This window comes from Oryza sativa, chromosome 7 (genome assembly GCF_034140825.1).
Source record: "Oryza sativa Japonica Group chromosome 7, ASM3414082v1".
In the NCBI taxonomy this organism is placed as follows: domain Eukaryota; kingdom Viridiplantae; phylum Streptophyta; class Magnoliopsida; order Poales; family Poaceae; genus Oryza; species Oryza sativa.
In genome coordinates this window covers 10,726,090-10,750,559 of record NC_089041.1, presented here as the reverse complement: position 1 = coordinate 10,750,559, position 24,470 = coordinate 10,726,090, and the positions used below count along the sequence as shown (strand labels likewise).

Here is a 24,470-nt window from a genome sequence, read left to right as displayed (position 1 = left end):
CAAATTTTTGCTTTGATTTTCTTAATCAATTTTGGATACTTGATTCTTCGGATCAAGTTTTGTTAATAGGCTAGCAAAATTTTCCCCCTAAATTTTTCATATTCTTTAAATTTGAACTCATTACTTATATCTTTTCAAAAGATAATACGAGTGATGTTCCAATGGTCCAATCTTGCACGATTTTTCCATGACTTATAGAGTTCGTATAATCCGTTAGTACTGGTGCGACGTACATATCATTATCTTCATGATAATGATTTTGGGGTTTGGACAATATTCGAACCATGTTACTAAAAATGGGGAACCATGTGCGAGGAACCTATGTATTTTCACATTATTATATACTATGGTTCATTCTTCACTTGTAGGCTTACAGGCCTAAGCAGCATTGGTTTCTACCAAAATTATCACAAAGTCATTCCAAAAGAGTGAGCTTTCTTTCTTTATGCGATGATATTCGGATCATATCTTGGTTTGAGACTTTTAATACTAGTATGCGAATGCCCAATCGAAAATTTCTTAAGCCATCTATTGTCAACTACGACTCAACTTGCGGGTTGATCTTTTTAATTGTTTTTTCAACTTCCGGTTGACTACAATGAGGTTTTGCTATATGAAAAGAACATTGCCCATAATGGGTCTCATTGCCAATTCCTATTGATTGCATGAAACACTTTGCAAGAATCCATAGATATAAGGGGGTGTGCAATTCTCGTATGCTTCTTCTTGTTGTTTGATTCTTTGACATGGGTATGATCCTTTTAGTGTACCGGCGTTGGTGTGCACTCCATCTGCTCGTTTTCTTCCTTGATGGGAAGGTGAGGCATACCTGTTCTGAGATTCCATACCATTTACCCGGTCTCAACTGGCTCCCCCTCAATTATTGGGGTACTTTTAGGGTGAGTTTGGTTGCTTGCATTCCTTTAGCCAGGCTCATCTCCCTCATCTAGGCTAAACTTAACCTGGATGAGGAGATACACGTTAAACAGTTTGGTTGTTTGCATCAGTTTAGCTCCATTGAGATGAGATTTTGTTTGGTTCCTTTTATTAGAGATACGGTTTGGATGAGATTTTATTTGGTTGGCTGGATCGATTTGAGTATGGTTACCTCTTCATCTAGTTAGGTAAGATTACCTCTATAATATCAAATATGAAAATATCATATTTAACTAGGCAATAGCTTTGAACAATTTATCACATACTATAAATAATATTAGTGTTAAAAATCACCCAACATTCTTTACACAAACAAGTACCAGAACCAAAAATTCTTGAATTCTAAAGAAACACTGAAATCCCCCCACATCACATTTTCATAGCAAAGCGATGAACAAAAAGAAAAGCAAAAGATAAAGAAAAAAAAAGGAGAGGAGCGCTTCGCCTCCTCGTTGTCGTCAAGGAGAGGAGTTGTCCTTTCCTCATCATTGCCGGCCGTTCCCAGCACGTCTGCCGCTGGCCACTACCACGCTCCTCCACCACTCGCCTCTATCCGGCCCTGCCATGTGCCCTCCTCCACTCTTCTCTCAAAAGAAAAGAAAAAAGAGAAAAAAAAATCCCCCCATAGATATCGTCATCGGTTTGCTTCACCAGCACTTGCTGCTCCTAGCCACTCATAGAGAAGGGATGCAACGCTGGCAATGGCTAGGAAGGGTGGCGGAGTCGATGAGGCGAGGTCTCCACAGTGGTTGGCTGAGCTCTGCCGAGCTACTCATCAACACCGACTCCAGATCTAGCGCCTACAAGCCCGTAGACGCCACATCTGGCTCTTGTGAACTTGAGGTGTTGATTCTACTGCTTGAGGTGAGGGAATTCGAGGTTGACTGCTAGTTCACCACCGGAGGCTCCATATAATGGAGCTATTTTGCCTAGGTTTGCCTCGATGTCGCGATGAGACACCATGAAGTCGAGTAACTTGTCGGAGGGGACGCCAAAGGTACATTTCTCTGTATTGAGTTTCATCTTTAATGTACATAGGTTGTCGAAAATGTCCTTTACATCAGCGATTGGTCTTCTTTTACTTGGGACTTGATGACGACATTGTCCACGTGGGTCTCAATGTTCCGGCCAAGTTGTGTGTGGAGGCAGTTTTGCAAGGTGCACTGATAGTTAGCACCAATATTCTTGGGTCTGAAGGGCATTGTTATGTAACAGTAAGCGTCAAACGGAGTGATGAACAAGGTCTTAAGCAGTCATTTGGATTTAGAGCAATTTGATGATATCCTGAGTAGGCGTCAAGGAGGTAGTCGTCTTTCGCCAAGTGATTCGACCTCAGGTGATAGAGGCATGGGTCGTCCATGATTCTATTGAAGTCATCAGCCTTGGGCGGTCGAGGCTGGTGGTTGTTGTAATTGCCGCGCTTGACGATGTTGACAGTTTCTTCACCCTTCCGTTTTACTCCATTGTTCTTGGAGGACTTGGGGTAGTCTCTTCTGGAGGAGTTAGGAGCAGCATGCTTGCCAAGGTGGGCCGTAACCGCTGCCTCAGAGTTAGCATCCTTGTTGGCCCGATTAAACATATCACGCACACTTGTCGGGGTCTTTCGGGCCCACCATTTGATGAAGTCTTCATTCTTGGCGCCCTGATGAAACACTGCGATGACTTCCGAATCCTTAACGTGTGGGATGGTGTTGCGCTTCTCTGTATACCTCCTGATGTAGTCCATGAAGCATTTGTTTTTGCGTTGGACTATCCACTATAGGTCCCAAGGCGTTCAGAGCGAGGAAAGGTACCCTGAAAGTTGGTGATGAACTGGGCTTTGGGATGAGCCTAAGAACCGACGGTGCGCTCAGGGAGGGTAGTTAGCTAGGCCCGAGTAACTGATGTCTACATAATCGGCAAGTAATTTTCCATAACCGACTGATCTCCTCTTGCGGCTCTCACAGAGATCAAGTATACCGACAGCCAAGAGGCTGATCCGATTTACCATCATATTTCTCAATCCCTGTTGGCTTGAAGTTAGAGGGCCAAGTCAATTCGCAGAAAGAGTTGGTGAAGGCTAGGACCCCATTGGTGTGGTCTACATGGGGATGTCGATAATCTAGAGCCCCACCCGAATGATCTTGAACGGGTAGTTGCACCACTAAACGCCCATTGGGAAGGTATTTGGCATAACAATGTTGACGGTCGTTATCGATCAGTTTCGACCGTCAATATTACCGAAATTGAGGAGAACTAGTGATGTTTGCAACGCATATATATGTTAGAATAATAATATTCCACTAGTATTAGGTATACTAACCTTTTGCAGAGAATAACCATAAAGTGGAGGAGAATCGACATCAACACAGACGATAAATCAATCGGACTATGTCGAGAACCAGACTTATGTATGAATGGGCCAAAAACTCATAACTGAAATGACAAACTGGGCCAAAATTCACAAATCTGCAGAGAATAACAACGGAGGAGGCCGCCAGCCGAAATTGGGCTGGATTGGGCCGACCCCAAGTTCGGCCGAACCAGGGGGTTTGGCCGAACCCTCCTCCGCGCCATCTGATCTAGGGCTTCGCCTGGATGGTGTGGATTAGCCCCCAATGACGGTTGGAGGGTATTTCCGACCATTCCAACCGTCACAACTGTCATTGGGAGGCTATAAAAGGAGTTGCCATTCTCACTTCACTCACACACCACAAGCAAGAGCTCTCTCATATTCTCTCAAGTTAGTTTAGTAGTATCAAGCTAGTGGAATAGGAATAGAGTAGAAATCGGGAGTCTGGAAGCCTTCGGAAGAGTTTGGGTATGGCTCTAGTAGCTTTCCTTTCCTCTTTTGTAAGCTTTCTAATATTATTAGAATACTCTTCTATATACATGTATGGTACTGAAATACTTTTCGAGTATACGAATGTCTACTTTACATTATGTTCATGTTATACTGAATATACTACTAGGTTATCTGGGAGATGCTTTGGTGCGGGTATAATGTTTGCTTATGCAATTACTCTATGTCGTGACGATCATATTAGAGTAGTATCTGGTAGTTTAGACGTGGTGTCTAGATTACGGGATATCATTATTTGGGGTTATATGTTGTGGATGAGAGGTGGGCCGCTAATGGTGACAACTCAGTACGGGTATTCCTCCGCGCGTGTATATAATCCTAAGTTAATTCCCTGGGTAGGGTACTCCTCCGTATTTAGCCCCGGTTGTATGGTCATGATGGGCTGTCGTAAGGAACTCGGCAGTCAGGGGTGGCTTCTCGAAGTACCAGGAAGGCATTGGATAGAGGGTATTAGCTAGTATATCAGATGACTAGAATGTATGTATACTTTATATAGGAATATATTTTCTGTCTCTTTTCTTTCCATTTAGCTTAGATAAATTATTATGAGGATGAGTAGCTGATGCTTGTGTGTCACTCTACTCTTGGATTACCTTAACCCCTGCTCAGGATATGATTATCACAAGTAACATATAAATTATTACTCAAGTTCTCTCTACATGATCTTCCCACGGGATAAAATAAATACGATACCCTTGGAATACTCTCGGGTGAAATGCTACAATGGTATATTCGTGCGCTTGCGGATGAATTCTGTAACCATAATATACCAGAAGTATTTCTGCGCCATTGCTGGGAATTATTTTTCTAGTAATGACATTAAGAAATACCAACAAGCATTTCTGGCACCGTTGCCGGGGATTATATTTCTAGTAATGACGTTAAGAAATACCAACAAGCATTTCTGGCGCCGTTGCCGGGAAAGATTCATAATAGAGATTACCTGAACTAATACTTTATATTTACCTCTGTGTAATCATTTTCCTTTGCAGGCTAACCTTGGTTGTTTTTACTTTTGTTGTGAAAACAGGGTAGTGCATGACTGGTTTTAATTTGCCAGAAAACTTGAAAGGAAATCCAGAAGCTTTCTTCCGGAGCGTCAGGCCGTGAGTCGTTGCTCCGTGAAAAACTCTACCGACAGAGAAACCAGCCGTACCCGCGCAACCGACTTTCAAGACTATGGCTGACAAGACCCTTCGTGGGTTCGCTGCTCCCTCCGCTTACAATGTGGCCATTGGGCCACAGAGCAACATGGGAGATGTGGATTTCGACTTGAAGTCCAGCCTCGTCACAATGGCGCAGGCTAGCCCGTTCTACAGCAAGCCTAACGAGGATGCCAATGCTCATTTGCAACAGTTCCTAGAGATCTGTAGCACGTACACCATAAAGGGCGTCAGTCCAAACGCTGTCAGGCTACAGCTGTTCCCGTTTTCCCTCCTTAGGAGAGCGAAGCAGTGGTTCTATGCCAACCGTGCTACTGTCAACACCTAGGACAAATGCTCTAGGGCAAAACCAATGCCCTTCGTGGAAGAATTTCCAGTTTCCACCAGAAAAGGGATGAGTACATTCCTGAAGCATGGGAACGTCTGCAGGAGTATGTGGCCGCCTGTCCTCATCATGGGATGGACGACTGGCTGATCCTGCAGAACTTCTACAACGGACTTACGCCCATGTCCCGTGATCACCTGAACGCGGCAGCTGGAGGAGCTTTCTTCTCTAAAACGGTTCGAGAAGCCGTTGATCTAATAGAGAAGATGGTCTCCAATATGGGTTGGAGCGAGGAACAACTCTAGACCCGTCAGCCAGGCATGCACACCGTCAAGGAGATGGAATTACTTGTTGCCAAGCTAGACCTCCTCATGAAGCGATTGGACGACCACGACAAACGGCCTCAAGGCACCGTCATGGCCTTGGATTCACACGTTACGTGTGAGGTCTACGGCAACACGGGTCACTCTGGGAATGACTGCCCAGAAACCCGTGAAGAGGCGATGAACGTGGGCAACAACAACAACGGGTACCATCCACAAGGAGGTCAGGGGTGGAACCAACCACGCCCATACTATCAAGGAGGTAACAACAACGGTAACTTCTCTAACAAGCCCTCCTTGAAGGATCTCGTCTTTGCGCAAGCTAAAACCACTGATGCGTTAAGCAAAAAGCTCGCTGCCAATGACAAGATCCTCGAAAACATTAATGTTAAGCTAGATGGCTTCGCTTCTGCTTTCCAAAACTAGCTGAGCTTTAATAAAATGATAGAAACCCAACTAGCTCAGTTGACATCCTATGTCCCTGCAAATGAAACCGGGAGGATTCCGGGGCAACCTGACTCCTCCGTTGAAAATGTTAAGGCGATCACGACGAGGGGAGATAAGTCCACTCGTGATCCGCCATATCCTAACCCTGCAGAAACTAACGGGATAGCAAGAGAAGTGCCATCTAGTAACTCGGCTGACAAAGAGGTTCGGCCAGAAAAGACCGTACTGCAGGAGTACTGCGACACACAATTGCTGTCGTTTCCTCAACGGGGTAGGAAACCGTCAGTGGATGAGCAATTTGCTCGTTTTGTTGAAGTAATCCAGAAGATCCACATCAACGTGCCGTTGTTGGATGCTATGCAAGTACGAACATATGTCCATTATCTTAAATATATCCTCAACAACAAGAGACCGCTCCCAACAACAGAGGTGGTTAAGCTGACGAAGCAGTGCAGCAAAGTAATACTCCACAAGCTCCTGGAAAAGAAGAAGGATCCGGGGTGTCCTACGATCACCTGCTCGATCGGGGCACAGCAATTCGACCAAGCTTTATGTGATCTTGGAGCAAGTGTCAGCGTCATGCCAAAGGACGTCTTTGACAAGCTCAACTTCACGGTGTTGGCACCAACACCGATGCGCCTACAACTAGCTGACTCGTCAGTCCGTTACCTGGCAGGGATAGCGGAGGATGTGCGACTCAAGATACGGGATTTCTTCATCCCGGTTCACTTCGTGGTGTTGGAGATGGACACAGGAAAAGAGACACCGCTCATCTTGGGGCGTCCGTTCCTTAGCACCGCGGGAGCCAATATTGACGTGGGAACGGGGAGTATCCATTTCCATATCAACGGGAAGGAGGAAAAGTTTGAGTTCCAGCTGAGGACGGAACAATGCTCCATGGTCAGAATAAAGTACGGGCCAAACCCGCAGAATATTCAAGTGGTCGAAGTGGAACCACCCAAGACGGATAGCCTGGTAAGGTTCATGCAGAATTTCCTTGAGAAGGAAACAACGATGCCCAGGAACCGTTATTGGAAGAAGCCGGTAAAATCAAGTAACCGGCCAAGAGGCCAGAGCAGACAGCTCAGAGGAAGCCGCCTTCCGCACCAAAGCCAAAGAAGGTATGGAAGGAGAAGCCCAAGACGCCCGCTCCATCACCTCCGGAGATAGGTGGAAAATCCGCGCACTAAACTGGAAGGAGGTACAGTCTTGCACATCGGACTTTAAATGACGCGACCTTCGCCAACAGGTAAATTGGTATGTATCCGCATGTTTATTTCCAAACATTTGAATTTTTGCATCATCACATGTTTGAATTTCAAAATTGCATTTAGGTTTTTTGAATTTTGAAGAAATTCTTCAAATAAACATTTCAGAGCAAACCAAAACAAATTTTCAACAAAAATTCAATGTGCCACGACCGCACTAACCGTTGAAACCCAACGGCCGAAAGTGGGGCCGGTTGGGCCCACTAGGGGTTCGGCCGAACCCACTGGTTCAGCCTGTCGGTGACATGGGGCCGGGGGTATCGCGACTAGAGGCTTGGGTAGCCGCGGTCACCCACGTGGCCTGTCCCCCTCGGGGGGGGGGGGGGGGGGGTCGGGCCCGAGGGTGACGTGGCCACCCCTCCCTCTGTCTCCCCGAGGGGTCGGGCTGCTCCCGTTTCGACCCCGAGGGCTGGGGCGCCCCGACCACCTGTGGTTTTGGCGCCACGTGTGTGGGTTAGGTGAGCACAGCGGGGCTCACCTAACCGCATTTATAGCGGGTTGGACAAGCGCACCACGCCGCATTCAATGCGGCGCAGCGCTCGCTTATCCGGCCCGTGACCAGTCGCGGTGTGTGACCGGTCACAGACCGGTCAGATCGTGGGTTAGGTGGCAACAGGCGGCCTGTCACACGCCTCGCCCCGTCCCGTCGGAATGATGAGAGCCTCTAGGCACTCGTCCCTAGCCGGAGCCGGCGTGGGAACTCCTGGAGTTAGCACGTCAGTCCCGGCTAGATTCATACCAGGCTTCATCGCAACCATTACAAGGAAGTCATTTTATGAAGAAGGGCTAACGTGTGGCATGCTAAACTGACACGTGGTAGACAAGAATGACCGGTTTGTGACTGGTCTGACGCCGGTCACGTCATCGGCAGACAACCGTGCTCCCACGTTGCGCCTGCTTCCGGCGGAGTGGAGGTAGGTATGGCCCATCCCATCGGAGGGTCATTCGGACAGCAGTCATGGCAAATCTCCGCCCATAAATGAGAGAATAACAGGGAGATCCCCGGTGTCAGGCGAGTGATGACGCTGGGCCTCACTCAAAGACAAGCTGTGATTTAGCTTCCAGGCGAAGGCGCAAGCCAGTCTTTTTTGGAAGATAGGGTGAGTCCCCACCCAAAAGAAGAGTAGGTAGAAGTGGTGCATGTGGTATCCCCTTGAGATATAAAAGGAGGACCTTGCCCACTTAAGAGGGGGAGCTTGAAAAAGGAAGAGCGGAGCTCGTAAAAGGAAGAGCGGAGCTCGTAGAGGAGAGAAAGAGTGAGAGGGTCTCTAGAGTTTGAACTCTCTTGCTCTCCAGCTCTTTGTAACTCCTTCATACACAGATCCACCAGAACACAGGAGTAGGGTATTACGCTTCTCAGCGGCCCGAACCTGTCTACATCGCCCGTGTCTTGCGCATTTGCTCTCTCGCGAAACATTCCACAAATCGAGGGCTTAGAACCTCACCTAGCGCCCCCGGCCGAACCGGCAAAGGGGGGCCCGCGCGGTCTCCCGGTGAGGAGCCCCACGCTCCGTCACAGCCGAACCAGCCAGGCCAACGGTCGGCTGCCTCCTTTTTGAGGCAATGGCTAGTGGGCCCCACAGGTCAGTTTTGACTGTTGTGGGTGCACTACTTAAGCAAACCGGCCGGGAGTGGGAAATCCACCAAATTTCAACACATTTTCATTCCCTCTCCAAAGTTTTCTCTCAAGTTCATTCAAGCTTTGACAGTTTCCCTCAAATTCAAATACTTAGTTGCATACATACAAGTTGCTTTGGTGAGACAAGCCGGCGGGTGAAAATTTTGTCATTTCTAACCCTCGCCGAGTTAGTCCGTTCTTGCTCCATTGTGCAGAATGAGGAGGCGATTGTCTCGTCTGTTCAAGGTGTCTGGCTCTTCATCATGATGAGTTTAGCGCTCGTTCATCTGCCGATGTCTCGATGGAAGACGCCGAAGTTCCGCGACGACTCCTGAACGACACCGACCTCGACCTTGTCGGTGATCGGGAAAGACAAGCCTACTGCATGCTGAGTGATCGGGAGTATGCTCACACTCAAGAATACTCTCCAGAGCTGCTAAAAAAGATAGGTATTGATGTTGAATTTCGTGCTATTTGGAAAGCTGTTGGTTGGCAAAGATTTGCTGTGGTAGATGAGCAAATCTCTTGGTTTTCACGATTCCTGTAAAATTAATCTGCAGAAAGGAATTTTTGGGTTCAAGAAAAATTGGTTTTGGGAAGATATTTCTGGTGCTCCAATTTGCAAGAAACCTAGGACGAATGATATCCATAATCCTACACTTAGGCTCATGCATAATGGATTTCTATGACTTTGTTTCCTAGAGGTGATCTTAGACCCATTAGAGCAGTCCCAACTCATAGTGTCCATAAACAGTGTCTATGGTGCCATGTCAATAATACATCACAATAGAAACTACACTCTACAACCCATGGTTTCTTAAAGTGAGCCATTAATAAATACATCATCTCTCTTCTCTACCAATCATATTTATTCTTCATCTATTATGAAGACACTATTCTCTCCCAATGCAAAACTTGATAGTGTCTAGTGTATAGGTTCTCGTGTTGAAGCTGTGTCTTGCATGAGACCCAGTTTCTTCCTCTCTTCACTCTCTCTCTTAATTAATATAGTGCCACATAAGCTAAAAGTCCTACATGGCAATGTAGTTAATGCCATAGACACCATCCTAGGTGGAGGGTTGGGACTGCCCTTAGGGGGGGTGAATTGATTATCATGTTTGCCATTGTTAGAAAGATCAAAATTTCTCCTGTGAAATGTATGATAATGCAATAGTTAGAAAGTATAAAATTCTCTGCTCCTGTTGAGTGCACTTCTCTAATTATTCGGAGCAAAAGGGCTAGGGGTCGTTAGTGACCAAATTGCTTTTATCTCAGCCACTCGTCCGTGTATTGATCAGAATTATCTAGTACAAGGGCATATTCTGAAACATAGAGTAGATGGATCTTTGATATACCTTTTCCCCGTTGTATAAATGAAATCCCGTTGCCGAATGTGGGGTATCATTTGTACAACTGCCATGAACTAACCATTCCGCTGCAGACCATAGAAGAATCTCATGCAAGTGGAGCATACAGGAGACGCGCAACATGACAAGAAATGAACGAGAAAGTTCATCATCCTCAACACCCGTACAGATGTATGAGGCAGGTTGGGAACCAACTCGGGATGCACCCGGATGGACCCAAGCTCCACGCCACAGCATCGGAGTCTCAAGCTAGGCAAGTGCCAATGAGGACCGGTGGCGTGCACCTCATGACATACAATGGGGAGACAACCAACCTCTTAGATCAAGTGGTGTGCCTCCATCTCCAAGTGAATGGTGCTCAAGTTCCTCTCGTTGGGACTTGGGTGAAATAACTAGGAGAATGGACACCCTTGATGTGCAGACGGGAGAAATCCAGTACAACTTCACGGAACACATAGCACAAACGCAAGAATGGCAACAATCTGCTAATGCTTAGTTCGCCAACATCAACAACATGATGCAGCACAGCACGATGACCTTCAAGCGTACTTCCGCTTCCAGGGGTTCAATCCTTATCAAGGACCTTGAGCGAAAGCCAAGCTTCGGGGGGGGCACATCTCTTCCCCCCCCCCACTGTTGGCGGCTGTTAAATGTCAATTCTATACCGCCAACATCTGCATAAAGTTCAGATAATAAAACATCCAACATAGTGATAGGTGCTTAATCTCACATATTCCACAAGTGTTGTATATATTTGTATGTAGAGGATAAACCCCAATGTTGGGAGGAAATCTAGACTAAAGTGAGGAGAATTCTGCATCCATACAAGGATGGGTTGTGAATTTCATCAAAACATCAGTGGATCAGCCCAAAATTCTGAGAAATGGATAGAGGAGAGTCCAGCGAGTCTACCAGCCGAAGGCCAGGCCAGGAGGGCCCAGCCAGGAGGCTGAACCCCCCTGATCACCGTTGATCCTGGGGTTTGGCATGGACGCTCCAGATCACTCCCTCATGACGGTTGCGAGGCAGTTCGGACATTTCCCCTTCTCACAACCGTCATAACTACCCTATAAAAGGACATCACTCCCTCACTTCACACACACACTTCCAAGCTTGAGCTGAATTATAAGACGCTCTATTGTACTATATTGTATACTATATAGAATAGGAAGAGAGTAGAGTAGAAGAAGTCGGAAGAATTCTAGAGTTGTCAGTAATCTTCTCTTATTTCTTTTATTCTATTTATTACTCTGAATTCAATATAATATTCTTCCTGAGTAATTTAGATTTATCTTTTGAGAATTATCTCTTGGTTAGTTCCTAATTAGCATACGGGATTATTGTACACTATAATCAATTAAAATATAGTGATTGCTTTGGTGGGTTATAAATACTAAAGTAGATATTAATTGCTTAGATGTGGTGTTTAGGCAATTGTTATCCAGTAATTGCTGCATATCCCACAGTACGTTTGAGGTAGGTGTAGAGGTGGTGATAGCCCTCAAGATCACTTAAATCCTCCTTGTCCGGGTACGTAATAGGACGACATCTGGGAATAGCGGGTTGCCAGCGCCTGAAGTATTGCATTAGGATTAAAGTTAAGCTTTCCCTAGACATTGTTTCACACTAGAAAATCCTCTCTATCCTGGCCTATCTTTTGCTTGGTGTCCTTAGATAAACCGGAGGAAGATCTGACCACACACGTTCCCTTGGATTCGATACCCTCGGAATACTCTGTAGGGGAAGTGCTACATCGGTATATCCGTGCGCTTGCAGATTTTATGTGTGATTGTAAGAAATACCAACAAGCATTTCTGGCGCCGTTGCTGGGGAACGATTGCTGATCAGTTCCGAACCCAGTTCATCCTCGTATCCTTTTTACTTTTTTTTCTACCGTTCCCCCCGCTATCCTAGAGAAGTATTCCTGTCAAACTCTTCTCGACCATGGAGCAACCTCTTTTTGAGCTGTCTACTCCTCGGGGCGAATTTTATGAGCCACCTCCTTCATCGAAGCCCATTTATACAACTGGCTATGAAATTCGTCCTGAACTAATCAGTATGGTTAGGAAAAATCCCTTTCCTGGCTTTGATCTAGAAAATCCCTACCATCATCTGCGAGACTTTGAACAAGTCTGCTCGTGCCTTAAGATTCATGGCATGAGACAAGAAACTGTGTGGTGGAAATTGTTTAAGAGAGAGCAAAGCAATGGTACATCTCTGACGTTGGATGTGTAAGCGGTAGTTGGGAAAAGTTGCGAGACGGATTCTGTCTTGCCTTCTTCCCATTTACTCGTATTACTGCCCTTCGGGTAGAAATTCTCAGTTTTAAGCAGATAAAAAACGAATCAATTGGTGCAACCTGGTCTAGATTCACTAATTTAGTGCAGTCCGGACCAACCCTGTCCTTACGCGAGTATGTGCTACTGCAACATTTCCATACGGGTTTGGATAAGGAGTCTGCATTCTATCTAGACATAACCGCCGAAGGATCGTTCATACACATGATCTTCCCATGGGATAAAATAAATACGATACCCTTGGAATACTCTCGGGTGAAATGCTACAATGGTATATCCGTGCGCTTGCGGATGAATTCTGTAACCATAATATACCAGAAGTATTTCTGTGCCATTGCTGGGAATAATGTTTCTAGTAATGACGTTAAGAAATACCAACAGACGGTCCGTGTCGCGCCTGTGTCATCATTCGTTCATGATGTTGCGGAGGTCCGCGTTCATCCTCTTATTGTTTCAATCTTCTCGCATAGGTCGCTAGTCGGGACAATCGAACGTGAGCTCCTAGCTTGAGAATGTTGACAATGATGTGGAGGTCAGGCCCTAGGGCTAGGGTGATGCATGGGCCATTCGGAAGACTGAGCTGCCGAGTTGGTTGTGGTAGGTGCCTCCACCATGGCCATCACCTGGGCGACAGGTGAGTTGATAGCGTGGTCTTCGCGTAACTTGTCTTGGACGGTCTCCAAAAGCGGCTTGGCCGCCACAATGTTATGCTAGGGTGTCTTGGATACTTCATGATCCCCATTTCGGTCTAGAGGATGGTGTCATTTGCCTTTCCGCCTCTCAGGCAGAGGTCTACCCAATGTTTGTCGAGCTCTTCTTACTGTTAGTTCAGGAGTTGCTCCTCGGCCTCTCGTTCTCGGGTCTCGGCTTCAATTCCCTTTGTCGTTCACACGATGAAGATAGTGCAACGAGGAGGGGAGGTTTCCTCGGAGATGCTCCCCGAACTATCCAGGTTGGAATCTGAGAGCCTAATGGCCTCATCGAGGAAGCCAACCCAACAAGGGCCAAGTTCTCGAGGCACTCGGATTTGACGGCGTGAAGCTCAGCGAGCCTAAGTGGTCCTCGAATAAGATGAGACTAGTTTAGCAATGTCGGTGAGGTACTCGGTGGTGACGACAACAACATTTTTCATGCCGAGTGGAGTAGGATAACCATGATCGAGCTCTTGGAATAGACCGGGTGAGGATGATGGAGTCGTCTCCTCGTGCGATGTAATTGGCTTCAGGAGGCCACCCAGGGTGGTGATGAAGTTGAGGAGGCCAAAGCAGAATTCTGCTTCGAGGCGAAGCATACGGTGTCGGTGCACCTGTGAGGAAGCTAGAATTGTCGATGAAGATCCGAAGAGAGCCGAAGGTGATGTTGCTTCCGATGGGGAGCCAAGCACAGTTCATGATCTTGATTACGGTGGATGTCATCTCCTCCTTAGAGAACACAATCTAGCGTCCCTTACTTGGCACGCCAACTATCAGTTCTATGGATCGGCAATAATACTTATGGGGTGCACAAGATCAAGGAGAGATGGTAACATGGGGATTATACTAGTTTAGGCCCTCAGCAAGATCTAATACCCTAGTCCAGTTGTGTAAATCTGTGTAGATGGTTTTGCAATATGGCGTAAGCAATAGCACGTAGCGATCACTCGTTTCAAGGATCTAGGTCCCCTTATATAGATGTCGGGAGACCGACTAAGGATGGTACAGTTTCCCTTATTATCCGGGTACCCACCATCTATTTACACGAGATAAGATTTATAGCCTTATCTTTAATCCCTTTCTTAGATTAAAAGTTAAACGGATGAGCCTAGGTCATTCGGCCCACCCTACACTTACAACTCGAAGGCCCACTATGAGGTACCCGGATACCGCATACCCAACAATTTGACTAATCCCCTATACATGATGCACTTGTTCTCAGTGGCTTGCGGTGCCTTGCTGAGAATGTTTGTACTCACGCCTCTCCATTTTTTTTCAGCTTTAGTATGGTGGAAGAGGAAGACCTTCTTTGGGTCCTAAGGATGATGAACAGAGTGCCGGTTACAACTAAGGTCATGACACACACTCAACTTGCTTGTGGGCATGTTGAACGGTTGCTAATACCTTGGTATTTCGGTTTTCCGTTGTTGTTTTCTTGATAATTTATAGCCATAATGGCTCCAATAAAGATATTAATTAGTTTTTAACCTTTATTCAGTACGAACTATATAATATCTCAACTTTGTATGTGTGCAGCAACTGTTGATATAGACATTGGTACGAGAAAACACATGAGGTTTTCAGTCTACAAAACCAGGGGCCCACAGCTCCTCCAAACCTAGTCGAACCGAGCACGGAATTTACTACATTCAACCCAAAAGAGGATCTCCAACTCAGCTGTAGGAATTTTACCAACTGGATCGAGACAGTGCGAGGGACTTGCTACTTTTCAAGGGCCGGAAAACTCTGCTACCAACCCGTAGTGTCTAGGGATGGCAACGGGGAATTCCCCGTCGGAGGATACACAACCAGACCCGCCCCCGCGGAGGAGAATTTCACCCATCCCCGTCCCCGTGAAATGCAATGGGGCAAAATTGTTTACCATCACCGCCTCCGTCCGGGTAATTTATCCCCGTGGAGCCTCCATCCCCGCTCTTAGGTTCTCAGCATGTATATTTCACATATCAAAAAATAATTTTCAATCAAAAGATTATCACTCAAAATAGCCATGTAGTTTCAGCACTTCATCAACAACATAATAATAATACCAGATCACAAAGTTCACAGATGCATATCATCACATAGTCAGATGCAACAAAACTGCCCAAGTCAAACAAGTAAGCACGGATAACAAATTCGAATGGATGGAGTGATGGACGGAGGGTAGAAGAGGAGGCCGACGCCCGGTGCCGACGCACTGACGGTCTGAGGGAGGAGGCGAGGAGAGGCGGCGGCACTGCGACCTGGGTGGTCCGGCGATGGGACGACGCGGGAGCCGGGAGCTGGGCGGCGCGGTGTGCGTCAAGCCTGCACAGGCGTGGATGCGGCAGGCGCGACGGACGCGGACGCGGCAAGCGCCGCGGGCACGACGGGCGCGGGCGCGTGGCCTGGGATGGCGCCGTCGCCGCCAGGAGCTTGGGAAGAGAAGACGGGGATGGATCTGTGTGGGGATGGATCTGAAGCTAGGTTTTTCTTTTCAGATGATTTATATACTCTTTGTTTTGGGCTGGGTTGCTATGGGCTGCTGGGCCAAATATACATAAAATCGAGCACATACATAGTTGTATCAGGCCTCCACGGAGAACGGGGACGGGGGACGGTGCACCATACCCGCCCCCGTTAGACCCGATGGAGGCTCTTTTCCCTCCATTTAATCCTCCATAGAGACACAATTCATACCATCCTGGCCTCCTAATAGGAGGATTCACCGTGGGGAATCGGGGAACGAATACCCATTGCCATCCCTACTAGTGTCCCAGTTGCCAACTATGATATCTCGTGCCGCACTCCACCAGGCAGAGGAAATGGCAGTAAGAAATTTGGGGAGGAACAGAGATAGTTTATTAATTTCATTCCTGTATGTCTGATTACATCGCTCACTGCTCCTTTTAACCCCTTTGTCTCTCTCACACACACATGGTCCCACGTGATCGGTGGCCTCTCACATTTAGGGTGTGTTTAGTTCATGCTAAAGTTATAAGTTTGATTGAAATTGGAACGATGTGACAGAAAAGTTGGAAGTTTACGTGTGTGGTACAGTTTTTATATGATGGAAAAGTTAGAAGTTTGAAGAAAAAGTTAGGAACTAAACCAGACCTTACGAGGCTACTGGCAGTGTTCACAATTCCGACAAAAACCGGTCGAATTCCGTGAAATTTCGAAGCCCCATAGCTTGTCAGTTGTCACCTCTGCTTCTCCTTCATATGCGTCCCTGCTTTTCCTTCGAGTGATACACCGTCAGGTGTGACATGAAGCAATGGCGCAGAAGGGAGAGAAACTGAGACAGACTTGTTTATTGCTTCTTATACAAGTAGCTAATCCCACTAAACAATCTCAACAAACTTACTTTTCTTTGTACACCAGCATCATGTTCGACAGTATAGTGCAGCCCCTCATAAACATATGTTATGAGCCTTCCGTTTATCCAATATTCTTCTTCCGGTACAATTGCAGCACATTTTCTTTTTTACTTTTTCCTTTTTGACACAAGAATTGAACTATAGGGTACAACACTCGCACAGTCACAATCTCGACAATTCACACAACCGCAGATGATTTACCAATTCCCTTCTCAAGATCTTCCCAGATGGCGATTTGGGTATGGAGTCAACAAACAGCACTTTCCGGATCTTCTTGTATGGAGCTACCTGCTTGGCGACATTGTACATGACTTCTGCTTCAGTAAGCTTGCTTCCTGGTTGCTTTACGACAAGTGCTACTGGTATCTGCCCTGCTTCTTCGTGAGGATACCTGAACACCATCATAATGGTTACCCAATTCTTCGCACCAGCCATCTTTCGGTCATTGATATTTTTCTATATAATTACGCATGTAATGTACTACTAGGAAAGAAAAAATGCATTGTATCTATTAGTTTTTCTATTGCAGAATGTACAGAATAGAACCACTGGTTTGATTTGGACAATGTGTAAATTAGTTTCGAAATGATCAGGTAGGATGACCAGTGATTAGTGCACTCACGGCATAACTGCAGCATCAACAATTTGTGGCAAAGAATGCAGGACAAGCTCCAGCTCTGCAGGTGGTACCTGAGAAACATTTATTTACAAGTAAATGATTAATACGAATAACTGCAAATGTAGTACTACTTGACACTTCTTTCAGGGATGTCGAGTAAACCTGGTAGGCCTTGTATTTAATCAGTTCCTTTAGCCTGTCAACTACAAAAAGAAACCCGTCCTGATCAATATAGCAAAGGTCACCAGTTTTCAGCCATCCTTCAGAATTAAAGGTGGTTGCATTGGCCTCGTTGTCACCCACGTAACCTGCGAAAACAAAAGTGTAAGTCAACTCTAGCGAGGCATTCTCAAGCTCTCAATATAAGTCTATGATAGCGTTGATTTGGTTCAGATAACTTCGAAGATCCAGCTACAAACAGCCGTGGTTACTCGCTGTGCATGAAGGGTTATGACGACCTGACGATTACCCGGGGCTTTCTAGTCACGCTTAGTTGGTAGCTTGATCAATGAAAAGTCTACCTCCACCAAATTGATATTTTCATACTCATTGAAAGATTGGGGCAGTTGACATATCAATCTAAAAATACGAGATTTGGAAGGAATAGACAGTCCCCCAAATATTTTTGTATAAGGGAGGATTCGAAACTGCTAGCCACCGCCCACCGGATCCCATATATATAAGTCTCCTCTGACACATCATTCTCAATGTTAAATTCCTATTGCACAATAATAGTAGTAGTCCTGAGGTTCGTGTTGTGTATTATGATCACCTGTCATGACGGCAGGCCCTCTCACCCAAAGCTCCCCTTGCTGCCCGGCAGGCAATGGCTTGCCTGTTACATGGTCAACAATCTTTACCTCGACATTCTCAGTGACACGGCCAGCAGAGCCTATGTGGTTGCACTCTTCCTGGCTGATCATCCTTGATATGCCACCTGCCTCGGTTGATCCATAACCCTGGATTGAATTAACATCGACCAAAATAGTTTAGTCAAGGAGGACAGAAAATAATCTTGAGCCCCTTCATAATGAATCTAAGGCTAAGTTCGTTTGAGTGAGTTCCCAACTCCACTCATTTTTCAACGCACGATTTTCAAACTGCTAAACGGTATGTTTTTTATAAGAATTTTCTATACGAATATTGTTAAAAAAATCATATTGATCCATTTTTAAAAAAGAATTAGCTAATACTTAATTAATCACACGCTAATGAATTATTCCGTTTTCCGTGCAGGAGGAATTATTGAATTTCCTCTTCTAGCAAAGTTTCCGCGCATCCATTTTCTCGCTCCTATACGACAGTGAGGAATAGAAATCCTATCAACTTCCCACTTTTGATGTCCTGTTTGACGATTCTGCTAGAGAAAAAAAAGGACACCAAATCACTTTATATTTAATCAACAAGGAACTTTTGTACTTTAAAATCTCGAACTTTCTATTAAAATCCGTAGATTTTCTAATTAAACCTTGCGCTTCCAAATCCAAAATGTTACAAATTGAGTGCCCCATATACCAACGAGGATCTGGACGCCACATGTTTTTTTCTAGTATCACTACTGAGAGCTAAGTGGGGTGAGATCGTCAGAGGAACGCAGTCCTTTGACACGCGGGACCAATCATTTACGGGTATACCCCTCCGTCAAAAAAATCAATCCTACCTACAAACCTGGACACAAATATGTCCTTTGACACGCGGGACCAATCATTTACGGGTATACCCCTCCGTCAAAAAAATCAATCCTACCTACAAACCTGGACACAAATGTGTCCAAGCTCGTAGCTACGAATTTATTTTTTTTTGACATTGTCAGGTGGGATATTATCGTACGTCAAATATTTCGTGGGCCAAACTTTATCATCAGCTTTGGTGCCAGACCACCAGGCCTATGGCCCTGTTTGAGAACCCAATTGAGGGGAGATAAAAGTTTTGGATTTTCATGGCACGCTTTTCAAATTACTAAACGGCGCGTTTCGTGCGAAAATTTTCTATATGAAAGTTGTTCTAAAATATCATATTAATCCATTTTTCAGGTTTGTAATAATTAAAACTCAATTAATCACAAGTTATTACCACCTCGTTTTACATAAAAACTTAATCTTCATCTTCATATTCATTTTTAGGAGATTCAAACAGAGCCTATCAACTCTTTATCACTTCTTGATAGCAGCAAAAGGAGCACCCTGCTTATGCTCTACTACTCCGTCATTAAAAAAAAAAACAAACCCTAGCTAGCTACGAACCTGGACACGCATATGTCCAAGTTTGTAGGTTGGATTGGGTTTTTTTTGGGATGGAGGGGTATATGTAAGGAAGAACATGGTGCACGATGGTGGGTGTTACTCCCTCCGTCCCTTAAAAAAAACCTAGCTAGTATGGGATATGGCACATACTAGTATTACGAATCTAGACATGTGTCTATCTAGATTCATAATATTATAGTGGGTTACGAATAATATAATGGGATGGTATTAGTCGGGGAAGTATCGGGTGCAATCACCTAATTCGGTGCAATAATACAACTCTTATGCTACACGGTTGGATCAAGAAATGGACGTCCGAGATTCATCCACGTCACCCTGAGTTAAAATTTAACTCGCAGATTCACTCGTGAGTTAAAATTTACCGAGAGTTAAATTTTAACTCATGGTGACGTGGACGAATCTTGGACGTCCATTTCTCGATCGAACGGTGTAGGATGAAAGTTGCATTATTGCACCGAATTAGGTGGTTGCACCGGATACTTCCCCGGTATTAGTCAGTCATGCCGGTTGAGATGCATATACGTAGCAGCATCACAACCACCCCCTTTGTTGTGTGAACTGGATCCTCCAAAGGAATTGTGAATATTAAGTTGTACTTAAGTACATACGGAGTCTGAATTATAGATTTTGAAATTTAACAATTTATAAATTCAAAAGTTAATAAATACCATGTTGTACGGTTTGTGGAAATGTAATCTCCATGATTATGTTGAGCTTAGTATACTGTTTTTTCTATAATCAATTAATAAACATTGAGTTGTGCTTGGTCTGGAGTATCAATTTTTTATAATCTGATAACTAAAAATTCAAAAATAATAAATACTGAGTTATTAATCTGAATTATAATATTACCATGATTTAATAATTTTAAAATCCGGGTTCTATTTAAAATATATCTCACGTGCAGATGCATGCTGGTCAAACTAGTATCAAATATAGACTTAGGGTCATACTACTCATTTGTAGTTTTTGTCTTTTGTTAAAGCTACATGTCGTACAGATTTAATAGGTGAGTACGAACTACAAAGTACAAAGACATCGTGAATTGACAAAAAATAAAAGCGACTTCAGACAAACAAGAAAAGCGACTTCAGAGCGGCTCGCTTTGTAATCTCCCTGGCCTTTAAATATCGGTTATTGGTCCGTCTTGAGATCAGAGGGAAGATTTTCTAACACCTCATCGATCTTTAATTGGCTCTTAATTATTTTACACAGATCACACTTCACATGTTTAGAATAAAAAAACTACTATTGCAATTTAAATCCTTTTACGAGGGACTCAAGTCCGATCTTCAGATTATCAAAAGATCAACGTCATATATTTAATAAGGAACTCAATTCCGATTATTTTTTTCAAGAATTTTTCGCGATATTTGTTATTTTGTGTGTATGGAGTGTGTACGAAAAACTTAGGTGCATAAGATATGTTCCCATTTAGTATCAACTAAATTGCCTCAATCATATATGATATAACCATGTTGTTTACTTATTCTCTCTAAAAACTTAGCATACAAAGATGTCACATCATTATCCACTAACAATTATTACATTTAAGTATCATCCAAGCGTACTATATTATCTATAATTTAATAATTTATTAATTTTTAGAGATTTAAAATGTAAGCATGTTAAATCACCCCACATAATTCACATAATATTTCAATATATCTCTTCATCTTTTTCTATAATATCCTACATAGTTCATCCTCACTTAGTTCATGTTATTCTTCTTTTCTCTCGTTAAGTCATATCACATCTATTTTTTTTTTGTCCTTAGATGATCAATCTATGAATCAAATTATCTCTCTTTTTCTTCTCTTATTAAGTCATATCATGTCAAATTTTTTAGCCCTTAGATTATATGGTCTAAATTATCTTTTATCTTTTATTCTTTCATAAAGCCACGTCATCTTACTTTTACATTTAAATAATCATTCTACATACTATTTAGATTTAATCACATCAACTTATGTAAACTTAGTTTTATGTAAGCTCATGTTGTTTAAATTATCTTACATATTATTTTTACTCATGATTATTATAGTAAATTTTCACAGCAACGTGCGGCGTTTCACCTGGTATTATATACAGAATATGTAACGCGCTGATGCTCTACAAGCGTACAAACAACTTGTCGCGCCTAATTATTTACATCAACGTGCTGGTTGGACCAGTAGATAAAAAACAGGGGAGCGGGGAGAAGGGCTGAAAACGTGTCAGCATGGTGACATACTCCTTTCGTATTTTAATTTATGACGCCGTTGACTTTTCAACTGACGTTTAACCATTCATTTTATTCAAAATGTTTGTGCAAATATAAAAATATTTATGTCATGTTTAAAGGATATTTGATGATGAATCAAGTCACAGTAAAATAAATGATAATTACATAAATTTTTTGATAAAGACGAATGGTCAAATGTTAAAAAAAAAGTATACATTAAAATATGAAGGTAGTATAAATTTCGAGTATTTTTTTATCCAATTAACAGTAAAAATTTAATTTAACTGAAATACATCAACTTTTGCCGTAATATTACTACTCCTACATGTTTGCATTAGTGTTTGGTGTTTCGGTGGTAGCGTAGTTTCAGCAGCAAGAAAAGAAGGTAGAAACAGGCAGCTTACCAGAAAAGAAGTTTTCAGACTGTACGTGACGGTGACTCACCATGCACAAATCGACGTGGGGGAATCGCCGGCGGAACCGTTCGATCGCCGGCGCCGGCAGCGGGGCGCCGCCGCAGGTTATCCGCTCCAGCGCCGGCAGCCGGCACCTCTGCTTGGTCATCCCCAGCACCACCGGCGGCGAGGCCGTCATGTCCATGACCGCCCAACGCTCCGCCGCCTCCACGAGCCCCCGTATCCCGGCCCGCGCCACCGCGTCCGTCACCACCACCGTCGTCGCCCCCAGCGCGACGCCCTGCAGCACGAACAAGAACCCCATGGAGTGGAACATCGGGGCACCGAGCAGCGTCCTGACCTCCCGAGCCTTGGCCCGCAGCGCGTGGAACCCTGCCACCATGGCGATGAAGCTCCGGTGAGGCAGCGCCGCCGCCTTCACCCGCCCCGTCGTCCCCGAGGAGTACTGGATCGCCGCCGTCTCCGACTGCCGCACCACCACCACCGGCAGCGGCTCCTGTCCTTGGGCTTGGCCGCAATCCATCAAGAGGGAGCGGAAGTGTGGCGAGTCGAGGAGGACGACGGTGGTGAGGCCAGCGGGGAGCTTGGTGGCTGTGGACGAGACGGCGAAGGCGACGGATGCGCCGGAGAGGGAGACGAGGCGGGAAACCTCGGCGGGGGTGAGGGCCGGGTTGGCGGGGGACACGACGGCGCCGATGGAGAGGAGCGCGAAGTACAGCACGGGCACGTCGAGCCCTGCGGGCGCGAGCACGAACGCGACGTCGCCGCCGCGCAGCCCGACGCGCGAGCGGAGGGCTCCGGCGAGCGCGCGCACCCGCGACAGGAACGCCTGGAACGAGACGGCCTCGCCAGTGGCCGCGTCGACGAGCGCCGGGTTCGCCGGGAGAAGAGACGACGACGACGACGACGACGACCGCGGCAGCAGCGAGAACGCGAACTCCGGGAAGGAGAGCGGGACGTCCGGCGGAGGCAGCGGCACCGGCGGCCGGAGGCTGCGGAACGACTTGGTCGCGGCGCAGTAGCCGGTGCGCGTGCTCTCGCCATCCGCGTTCGCCATGGAGGTGGGAGCTGCCATTATTATTTTTTCTCTTCATTCGTTGGGCTTAGCTTTGGATACGTTTTTATAGATTACATGGTGTGGCCCTGGCAAGTGACGACAACCAAACCGCCATTAAATTTATATGTGTAAAAAGTAAAAAAAAAAAACACCGAGACCGACAAGAAGGCCATGGATCTGAGGTGGCAGGCTAATGGACAAGTCACAGCGTCACTAGTGGGCAGTGTAGCAGGTTACACAGTACAACTTGTGTGTGTCTCGTTGCTAATACTCGGGACCCATAGTAAATTATTGATAGGAGTGATGGATGCAATAGTGCAGTATACTCCTTCCGTAAAAAAAAAAAAAGACACTCTGGCTTTCGTGTCCAATATTTGACCGTCCGTCTTATTTAAAAAAATTATAAAAAAAATTAAAAAGACAAGTCACGCATAAAATATTAATCATGTTTTATCATCTAACAACAATAAAAATGCAAATTATAAAAAAATTTCATATAAGACGGACAGTCAAAAAGTTGGACACGAAAACTCAGGGTTTACCTTTTTTTGGGACGGAGGGAGTATGTGATGCACGAGTAAGGCACGTACTACTCGGGGTGTAAAGCACAGTCACAACAGTCGTAATAAACAATTGAGAAGAGTACAAAAGAAAAAAAAAGAACCTCATGTGTCATTGGTTCTTGCTGGGTAAGGCCTTTCACAGTGCTCCATCGAGCGTTACAGTGAGGATTATGGGTACCCGATACCCACATGATATGGTTATCCGACTAGTTATAGAGGATAACTTATATTAACTCCGTTTTAGGTTATAAGACTTTCTAGGATTGTCCACATTCATATAGATGTTAGTGAATCTAGTTACACATATATGTCTAGATTCGTTAACATATATATGAATGTGAGTAATACTAGAAAGTCTTATAGTATGAAACGGAGGAAGTATCTATGAAATATGTACACATCATGACTTGGGTATAATGTTTCATTGTATATTACAGAACGACATAAAGTTCTAGATTGATAATATTGTAAAGTAGATTTAGGAAACCGATACCGTATTGGTTAATGTTTCTATCTTGTAATTCTGCCCCCATCCTATATAAGGCCGGCAGGAGGCCCTATAGGGCAAGAGATTCACAACTAGATCATCAGATTAATACAACACCTGGCGTATTCAAATCCCCAATCAGAAGTAGAATATTGCATCTCATTGAGAGGGCCTGAACCTGTTCAAATCTTTTGTCTCCGCAT

General features: G+C 45.0%; 1 protein-coding gene and 1 non-coding gene across 2 annotated transcripts; both read right to left on the bottom strand.

The window, feature by feature from the left end:
- Positions 1–5,295: 5,295 nt before the first annotated feature.
- On the bottom strand, positions 5,296–5,402 carry LOC112939756 (small nucleolar RNA R71). Its single transcript, XR_003243626.1, has one exon. It is a non-coding gene; the product is annotated as a small nucleolar RNA R71 (small nucleolar RNA).
- An 11,080-nt stretch (positions 5,403–16,482) lies between these two features.
- On the bottom strand, positions 16,483–23,252 carry LOC4342925 (4-coumarate--CoA ligase-like 7). The gene is made up of 5 exons (NM_001422102.1): positions 22,189–23,252; positions 18,029–18,215; positions 17,419–17,564; positions 17,260–17,327; positions 16,483–17,028 (listed from the first exon to the last, which is right to left on the bottom strand). The coding sequence occupies exons 1-5, from the start codon at positions 23,233–23,235 to the stop codon at positions 16,800–16,802; spliced, it is 1,677 nt and encodes a 558-aa protein (NP_001409031.1). The 5' UTR covers positions 23,236–23,252; the 3' UTR covers positions 16,483–16,799.
- Between the last annotated feature and the right edge of the window lie 1,218 nt (positions 23,253–24,470).

Bases quoted from the DNA above. Each gene is read 5' to 3' on its own strand.
- LOC4342925 (NM_001422102.1), bottom strand. From the start codon at position 23,235: ATGGCAGCTCCCACCTCCATGGCGAACGCGGATGGCGAGAGCACGCGC. The intron at 17,565-18,028 runs GTGATCATAATA...TTGTTTTCGCAG, and splicing joins AGGGCCTGCCGTCATGACAG to GTTACGTGGGTGACAACGAG. The intron at 17,328-17,418 runs GTTTACTCGACA...AATGTTTCTCAG, and splicing joins TTAAATACAAGGCCTACCAG to GTACCACCTGCAGAGCTGGA.